The following is a 9,411-nucleotide window of genomic DNA, read 5'->3' as shown; positions in this document are numbered from 1 at the left end:
AAGGGTTAATGACCACAGTCACTAGGTTTAACATCTCCTCTGGGGCATTGGGATTTGTTTGACCAGAGGAAAGATCACCCCTGTTTGTGGAAAATAAATGCAAGTCATTTTGCAGACTACATCTATTGTGTGTGACGTTCGAAAATGTGAACACAAGGATCTCCGAAATGGAACTTGGGCAAAATGGAATGTGCAACACATTCACAATAGAAGGTTACGTTGGCCTTCCAATAAAACTGGACACAAACGGTGTCAGAGTATTCAAGAGGACAGAAGAGACTCCCAGATGTTCCCCAGACATCCAGGCAAGACGAGTTTGCATGTGTTCTCATACAAATATGCATATACAAATGCAGTACATGCAAACTTGGGACATTCAACAGGTTAAAAGAGGTGTATGTGCGCACAAACTACTCGAATGTAAGTACTGTTACCTGGGGAGCACCGGGGATTTTGGACCCCATGAAAATCTTGCTTTGGGCCCCATTCCGGCACAATTACAGCAAAGATTTTAGATTTTATTGCATTTCTAATGACCATGTTTCCAGAATACATTAATAATGTGAACACTAATTGCTGATTAACTCCTTGGAGCTGAACCATGTATTCAGAATGTATCCTATTTGTCAAGTTTATACTTTAGAATCATGCCAATTAAGTCAGATATTTTTGATCGCACAAGTTGGGATGTTAAATGAATACAGACACGCTGTCGGTGGCGTTAGGGTGGTAAATGAATACAGACACACTGTCGGTGGCGTTAGGGTGGTAAATGAATACAGACACAATGTCGGTGGCGTTAGGGTGGTAAATGAATACAGACACTGTCGGTGGCATTAGGGTGGTAAATGAATACAGACACACTGTCGGTTCTCTCCGATCTAAAAACGCAGAACATTACTTTCTAATCCCATCGTATTCAGTGTATAGCTATGTATTTAAACAATGAAAGACATACTTTTAAGCCAGACTCAACGTTATGTAATTTGCTTATAGTTAGCTTTCACCGCTCTATTTAATAGGGAGCAGTGTACCCGAAGTATCGTTCCTGATACACCCACTTTATATATCGGGAACGATAGTTCCGGTACGCTATTGGAAGGTAAAGCGGATGTATCGGGAATGATATAGCATAACGAACACAATGCTTTCCCTTTCATAGTGACGAAATCTCCACAATTTGACAATCATAATGCCACCGACAGTGTGTCTGTATTCACCCATCGTCCCGACTTAATCTGACTTAACTGGCATGATTCTAAAGTATAAACTTGATTACAAATAGGATACATTCGTGTAATCAGCAGCGTATCGATGGCAACCTACAACCGATAGACATATGTCTATGCCTACAACCGATGTCACGGGGTTTCCGCTTTACCTACTATAGTCGGGTTCCTCACGAGATTTCTTCCCATCGGGGAGTTTTTTTTTTCCTCCCCATCAGGGAGTTGTTTACCTCATATGCTATTCTATAATGCGTATTTGGGACACTTCTGTGAAAAGCGCTTTACAAATAATATTTAATTCAATCACCCGCTACGGCCAGTAACCAAGTAATACGCGGGCACTTATGTCCGGTCGTTGCGAAAGGGGGACCACAAAAGCGGTGGCACCGTGTGCTCGCGCTGGGATACAGGATAGCTGCTTTAATTAAAACTACGAAGGTCTCTAGTTGGCTAGTGCTTACTAGCTAGCTAACTTAGATGTGCTGGGGAGTTTTGTGTGGCTATTATTTGCCAGTTAGCGAGAAAAGAAGCACGTCAGAGGTGTGTATTCGTAGGGGTGTCATCCAGAAAGAAGGCATCGTTATGCGCAAGAGCTGCGTTATTTTATAATACGTGTAAGGCACGTAACTAGTAAACGGTTTTGTCAGCCACCCATATGGGGTTAAAGCGTATAGCTGATTATTTCTGTGCGGCCTGCGATTCAGTGGTTATTAAAAACAAACAAACAAAAAAAAAACATGGTGTATTAACGTGTGTAAACTAACAGGTAAACTTCATCGAGCCGGCAAGTATCCTGATATTGTTCACACGTAGAAACTCGTTTTTCTTGCTTTCCCGAAGACCCTCCTTCAGAGGCTCACCTGAGATGGGACGCAGCAGGTCTCGCGACGGGTCCGACGTCAGGACACAAAGCAGAGAGGGGAGGGAGAAAAAGCAAGAGAAGAAGAGGAGACGTTCTTCATCATCTTCATCTTCCAGCAGCAGCGCCAGCCCTTCCCCCAAAAGGAAACCGCGTCCTGCCTCCGAGAGTCAAGGTTCTTTATTTCACTCATATGCCCAAGGTGTCACAGTATAGATTCCCATGTGTGTCATCTTTAATGCCAATCTATACACCAGTGGTCCTCACTCCTGGTCCAAGAGAGCCGCAGGGTGTGCTGGCTTTGGTTGTTGCTCAGCACTTAATGAATACATGAAAGCAGTTAATTACATAGTTAACTCACCTCGCCTGGTTTCTTGGGTTGGATTGGCTGCTGATTTTAAGGTGGAAACTGAAAGCAGCCACTGCTCTACACACATTTATGATTGTGTGTGCAATCGGCCGACTCACTTCCACTTGAGCAGTCTCGGCACTGCAATCAATGTCAGGTTCATCCTGTTTGACTAAGGACCAAGGGAGCTAATCACACTCTCATTGCTACTTTACATTATTACATTATTTGTATTTGGCAGACGCTCTTATCCAGAGCGACGTACAGTTGATTAGACTAAGCAGGAGACAATCCTCCCCTGGAGCAATGCAAGGTTAAGGGCCTTGCTCAAGACCCCAACGGCTGTGCCGATCTTATTGTGGCTACACCGGGATTAGAACCACAAACCTTGTGTGTCCCACTCATGTCCCACTCATTTACCTTAGCCACTATGCTACAGGCCGCCTTCCAGGGGTAAGGCTGCATCATGCCAACCGATGTCCCTGAACTCCACCGTTTGGTTCTGATTGCAGATAAGAGAGAAGGCCAGAAGAGGAAGAAAAGGAGCCCTAGCTCCTCTTCCTCCTCCAGCTCTTCCTCCTCCTCGTCCAGCGACGAGGAAGCCAAGCGCAAGCGCAAGAGGAAGAGGAGGAAGGCCAAGAAGAAACTGAAGAAGATGAAGGCTCGGGAGAAAAAGGAGAAGAAGAGGCTGAAGAAGAAGGCGGAGAAGGCGGAGAGGGCCCTGGTTCCTACACTTCCCAGCATGCCTGTGGGGAGGGCCCTGGTTCCTACACTTCCCAGCATGCCTGTGGAGAAGGCCCTGCCTGTGGAGACTCCGTCCTTCCTGGAGAGTGAGGAGACCAGTGAGCACGGCCCAGGTAAGACCACATCCTGTCCTCCACATCCTGTCCTGCACATCCTGTCCTGCACATCCTGTCCTCCACATCCTGTACGAACTGAGCACTCCCAGCTTTGGGAACCTGGTGCATTATGGTGACACTTACCTGGAAGCCATTATGCTTTTCTCTCAACTAGAGAATTGGGAAGATGTGGGATTTGTGGTATTTGGGGACTCGCTGGGTGTGGTACTAACATGGCGATAGACAATAATTGGGGCAGCCTGTAGCTTAGTGGTTAAGATGCCTGACTGGGACCTGGAAGGTTGGTTCAAGCCCCGGGTTTAGCCATGATGAGATCTGCACAGCTGTTATATACTCACTCCTGGTGAGTACTGTTTAATATTGACAGATATTGATTTGTAGCCCATTTTATACAAATAAGCCTAAGAAGCCAAACTGACCTGAGATCAGCGAGGTTCTGTAACGTTCTGTCCCTGCAGCCATGACGGATGAACAGAAGGCGCGCATCTCCACCAAGAGGCCCATGACCAAGGACCAGTGGGATGCCCAGCAGAGTGTGATCCGCAGGGTGGTCGACCCCGAGACCGGCCGCACCAGGTGGGGCTAAGCCCCCCCCACTTTCACCCAGCAGGGCTATCCCCCTACTAACCCCCAGGGCTAAACACCCATCCCCACTTTCAATTCACCAGAACTGAAATGAGCTTGAGGTGATGTTTGTTTCTGCTCCCGCGACAGGCTGGTGAGGGGAGAGGGGGAGATCCTGGAGGAGATCGTGAGTCGAGAGAAACATAAAGAAATCAACAAGGTACGCAGAGTTTTAGCTCAAACCCAGTGTTTAAATACTCCTGCACTGTTCAGCTCTGACCTTCAAGAGCTTTCCATTTTTTAAATGTACTCGTCCTCTTGCTAGGTAGTTGTTTATTGAGTATTTGGAGTCAAAAGAGACTGAGGGGGAGGGCCTGGGTTGTAGCATCGTCTTACACTAATAGTAGGATAACTTGTGAGGCGTCACAGAACATTAACCAGTGGGGCAGATGGGAGTTGGAGTCCAGAGATCATCCGAGGACTACAAGTGTACTTTATGGAATGGTAGCCTGTCCAGCTAACTCGTCCTCTGTGTCCACAGCAAGCCACCAAGGGGGACGGGGCAGCATTCCAGAAGAGAATGGGCATCAATCGATAAGAGTCCCAGGACCGTGTGACCCCCTCAGGGTTTGGGAAATGGATTTGGGACAGTCTGGGTTAACAGTAGTCCGGGTGGTACCTGGGCACGCATCCCAGTCTCTGTCCCAACTTCACAGCAGGATCCAACGAGGCTGCAAAAAGATGGCTTCAGATGGGACCTCTTCTCCCCCGAGGCCTCCAGTCTGTCACGCTCCAGTGCAGTATGGAGGATTCATTCAAAACCACCCTGAATGCCACCCACAATCATTCCACGGTCAAAGTCACTTAGATCAGTGCAGTATGGAGGATGACTTTATTTTTAACCGTTTTTCCCCTGTTTGCAACCCTGCATCAAAACAGAGCTGGACATTTCACATTTGTGTGTCATTACAAGCGTGCGGACACAGCCCTATCAGACTGTTAAACCTCTCCCCCCCCCGTGGAGCCGATTCACTGTCTCTCTGCAGCACGGAGTGAGAAAAAGTGGCAAGAAAACACAAAGCCAGGTTGCCTCTTGGTTGTTAATATTTATTTATACACTGTACAGACACAAGCAGAGGAGGGAAGAGCTGTGCACTGGCCTTTGAGCTTTCACATTACCGACAACGATGCTGTGCAGGAGCACGGTCAGGAGCACGGTCAGGAGCACGGTCAGGAGCACGGTCAGGGAGGGAGCGTGTCTGGGGGTTCAGCGTATTCACACCTCTACCGCCTCTGGAGCACCACGGCCTGGGCAGCAGACCGAGTACGTGAGAGGCATTGCCCTTCACTCTCTGTGTCCGCGTCTGTTCTGTTCTGTTCAATGTGAGGAGCGTTTGTGGAACGGCTCCCTGTAAATAAAACACTTAAATGTTTCGTGTCTCTTCCGTGTCCAGGAAGTTGAAACCCAAGCGGGCGATTGGATGTTCGGAGCAGAGATGCCCCTCTGTACAGCGTGTGGGCCTGCAGTGACACTGTCAATCTGGTGCGACACGTTCATTACGTCTTCACTGCGGCGTTTATGTTCTGAACCCTAATAATGTACTGATTCTATACTCAAGTGTTGGCTGAAATCTGCAACAGCAAAAAGTCTTGGTACAGTAGAAACACTGGAAAAGTTACTTGTTTATAAAAATGGTCTGTTGTAAAGGGAGAACGGTGAAGTGTTTTGGAGACGTGGTTGTGATTGATTACATTTCACATAACACAATGGCGAGAACAGGCTGATCGCCCAGCTCGCCTCTTCCTCCCTCTGCAGCGGCAGCCTGAGGGGCCCTGTGCAGGTGGGAGTGATGCATTGTGGGGGAAGAAGGCAGGGCTCTCTGCTATTTGACTGGAGTGGTTTGCCTGTTGACTGTCCTGTGGGACACTGCTGTTCAGTCACAGGGACCTGTGATATGGTCCCTCCAGACATACTGGCATCTGCAGAATTTCTCAGCTGTAAATGAGGCCATTAGCACTTGCATGCTACACAGCCACAACCCTGCTAACTGCTACAGCACCAATTAAAAAACGCTGGAAATCTAAGTTTTCAGCAGTGCAGGGCTGGGACTAAAACAGTCGGCAGGAGGTTTGATTACTGTAACGGGTTTAGGATCAGCTGAATCTCATTACTATTGCAACCAATCCCTGAGTGTGGGCCCTGATGATGTCACAATGGGCTGTTTGCCAGCGGCCATCTTGTGTGCCTCCCTCTTGACCCGACACTCAGCGCAGGAAACAGGAAGTGGGAATGTCCCAGTGAACAATGTCTAATCTACTCATTCCATAGACTAGGTTCAATTAACTATTGTACTACACTCAATGTATTAAGTGTATGCAGATGAGCTGGTATACTGCCACCCTTACGGTGGAAAACCTGTGCTCCCCCTCCTAGTCATTCAACTAATAAAAACAATAAAATCAGCACAATGTGGAAGTGTCCAGCATTTGATGAGGCAATTTTGAGTCCAATGCTGCTTTTAAATCTAAATTGTTACATTTTGGTGTTTGTGAATATGTCCCTTGTAAGGGGTGCGTTGGGAGGAAGTCGGTGACTAATTGTCAACACTGCCCTCTTGTGGTTCTCTGCTGCTGTGGCGGGAACTGGAGTAATATTGCACTAATGCGTTTACACACGCCATCGTTGGTCCATGAAGTAACTACCTTAGGCGTGCCTGTACAGAGTCTGACACAGAGAAGCTACATATCGAAATATAGCAAACCCCAAAGGGTCCATCACCTTATAAATCTACATAAATAAATATTTCTCAACTGTATATTCCTACATTTCAAAACATTTACACTATCTACACTGGCGCTTTTACCAACCGCGTCTGGCTCTGCACATTCAGCGCTCAGCAGGGTGAGGAGTGGGAGGCTGCATCCAAACGTCCTGTCTGGTACTTTGATATAATGCCACAAGTATTTTAAAAAAACATACATTAATACCATTCCAGTGTTTGTATGACAACAGACTGCATCAATAGGGATAGCACAGTACCAGGCAAAATGACTATAATATTCACTGATTACCTCTGTAGATTATGCTAGAACACATCCTTGAAACTTAATATCAACAAAATCACTAAAAATTCACACACTGTATGTATAATCTGTCAAACAGTAAATAACATATCTGGAATGTGCTCTCCCCATCTTTCACAATGATGAGGGAGCACTGCATTTTGGGATAGAATTATCCCACCTCCACAAGATTATATACAAGCCGTGCGAACCTGTACAACCATGTAACCTGATATCACCGTTGAAGAAAAAAAACATTCTCAGAAAAAAGTCCTGTACATTTAAGGAGGAAATGTTGGATTCAGCCTCGTCCACTTCATTTACATGCTTGAACTTCCTTAATTTGGCACGTTACAGTAGCAACATAAATTAACATCCTGATACTGAGGAAATATACACACTTACACGCATACACACGGATGCATACACAGGACCGCATTCATGCGCACACACACACATACACACACATACATACACACACACACATGCACACACACGTGCACACACGCGTACACACACACACATACACTCACAGGCACGCGTACACACATACATACGCACGCGTACACACACACCTTCGGATATGCAATAAATAATAACTGTCATGCACTACACGATAATAATATGTAGCAACATGACATGGTAACAAATAGTTTCTACTATAAACTTAGTGCAAAATAATGAGGTCATAACAGTTGAGTTACTACAGCTTTTTGAATTGGGATTTTGGCCATTTTGTGTTTTTTAACTCACGACTCCCAAACAGAGCGTCCATTTGGTTCCCCGGCAGGGAGGTCACGCTGTGCTGGGAGGGATGGTCTCCATCCTCTTCCTCTCCCTCCTCCTTCGTCAGCAGCCTCCTCTGGCCTGGGCGTCCAGACCTCCCATCATGCAGTGCGACTCCAGCCCCAAGCCGACAGGAACATGGCCGCCTGCACATTCTCTCATTACAGCCCTGTGATGAGGGCTGCAGGCTGAGGGCTGAGACAGGGACACCCACTCCAGCTTTCCCGGAGGGGGTGGGGGGGTGGGGGGTGACATCTGAAGGACGAGGGGCGATCAAAGCATGTGCAAGGTCAAAGGTCAAAGGTCACGAGACTTGATGAAGGGGGAAGGGTTACAGCATATTCAGTAATCTCTGCAGTGGCCCCACACGTGGTGAGAGAAACCAGCTTTAGATTCCATAACATTCCCATAACATTCCCAGAAACTTAGGGCAGACGTTCCTGAAAAGCAAATTTGCCAGTTTTTCCTGGAGGGCCCTTGAAAGTTATTTCCCAGGGAAGTTTTGTTTACTGTGACTATGTCTGAATTAAATAAAATATTCAAAGAGCGGCTTGTTGTCATGACGTTATCTCGTAATTGGGAATCTGACCGGAATGTTCTCCAGCGTTCCCCTCGCCAGCTCTCTCTCAGTCCACAGACACACAGAACATTCCGGAAGGGTCCACTGACACGCGTCTGAGGAGATAAAGGGATTGTTGCCATGTTACGGAAACGAGCACAAAGTGCCAGTCTTTGTATCTACAGAATCTTAACAGCAGCACAGCTCCCGCCAAACACACTCATCCTGGCCAGGCCTGCTCCCTCTGTAACCTTCTCAGAAATGCTTTTTTGTCCAACAACCTGCAGAACATATCCCAAAAAGGGTATATTCTACTGTCTAATGAAGGGGCGCAGAGGTGTATTCTGCTGCCTGATGACTAGAGGCAGAACGCTATTGGCCAGGATGGAGGAGGAGCCGCACCGCCAAATCTGTCCAGCAGGGGGAGCCAAAGTCACCGTTCTGAAAGCTCCACACACCGATCACAAAATACCAATTGGGCGGGGGAGGGGGGGGGGGGGGTAGACTCATATTAACAGATAAAAAAATAATAATAAGCGCTCCTGGGGACGCCAGGATAAGAGCGTAGGAGCGTAGGAGCACGGTGAGGGAGAAACGGAGCAGTTTGGCGGCTCTCTCTCGCCCCTCCCCCACCAGCTCGGCTTTGGCCACTCCCCCTCCGTGTGTCTGCATGTTCACAACGTCCACGTAGCACCCAGTGCTGTCAGGGCCATCTCCCCTCATCCCCCTCTCCTCTCCTCTCCGCTTACCCTCTCCTCTTACCCTTTCCTCCCCTCTCCTCTCCTCTTACCCTCTCCTCCCCTTTCCTCTCCTCTCCTCTTACCCTTTCCTCCCCTCTCCTCTCCTCTTACCCTCTCCTCCCCTTTCCTCTCCTCTCCTCTTACCCTGTCCTCCCCTTTCCTCTCCTCTCCTCTCCTCTTACCCTTTCCTCCCCTCTCCTCTCCTCTTACCCTCTCTCAGGGCCATCTCTCCCCTCTCCTCTCCTCTTACCCTCTCTTCTTCTCCCCTTCTCCTCTTCCTCACACCCCTCCCTTTCTCCCTCTCCTTCTTTCCGCTTCTTCCAACTCTCCTTTTCTCTCTACCTCCTTCTCTTCCCTCCATCCACGCCCCTCCCCTCATCCCCCTCTCACTGGCATCCACAG

The 9,411-nt window shown here is 47.9% G+C and overlaps 2 protein-coding genes across 2 annotated transcripts in view; both read left to right on the top strand.

The window, feature by feature from the left end:
• Positions 1-9,411, top strand: part of mtrfr (mitochondrial translation release factor in rescue) — a 221,061-nt gene that overhangs the window by 114,889 nt on the left and 96,761 nt on the right. The gene's annotated exons all lie outside the window — the stretch shown is intronic.
• arl6ip4 (ADP-ribosylation factor-like 6 interacting protein 4) lies at positions 1,445-6,459 on the top strand. The gene is made up of 6 exons (XM_061261319.1): positions 1,445-1,769; positions 2,070-2,263; positions 2,950-3,294; positions 3,756-3,873; positions 4,012-4,081; positions 4,403-6,459. The coding sequence occupies exons 2-6, from the start codon at positions 2,095-2,097 to the stop codon at positions 4,457-4,459; spliced, it is 759 nt and encodes a 252-aa protein (XP_061117303.1). The 5' UTR covers positions 1,445-1,769; positions 2,070-2,094; the 3' UTR covers positions 4,460-6,459.

The sequence above is a fragment of the Conger conger genome, chromosome 11 (assembly GCF_963514075.1).
Source record: "Conger conger chromosome 11, fConCon1.1, whole genome shotgun sequence".
NCBI lineage: Eukaryota > Metazoa > Chordata > Actinopteri > Anguilliformes > Congridae > Conger > Conger conger.
The sequence above is the reverse complement of the archived record's forward strand: the minus strand, read 5'-3'. Positions and strand labels throughout refer to the sequence as shown.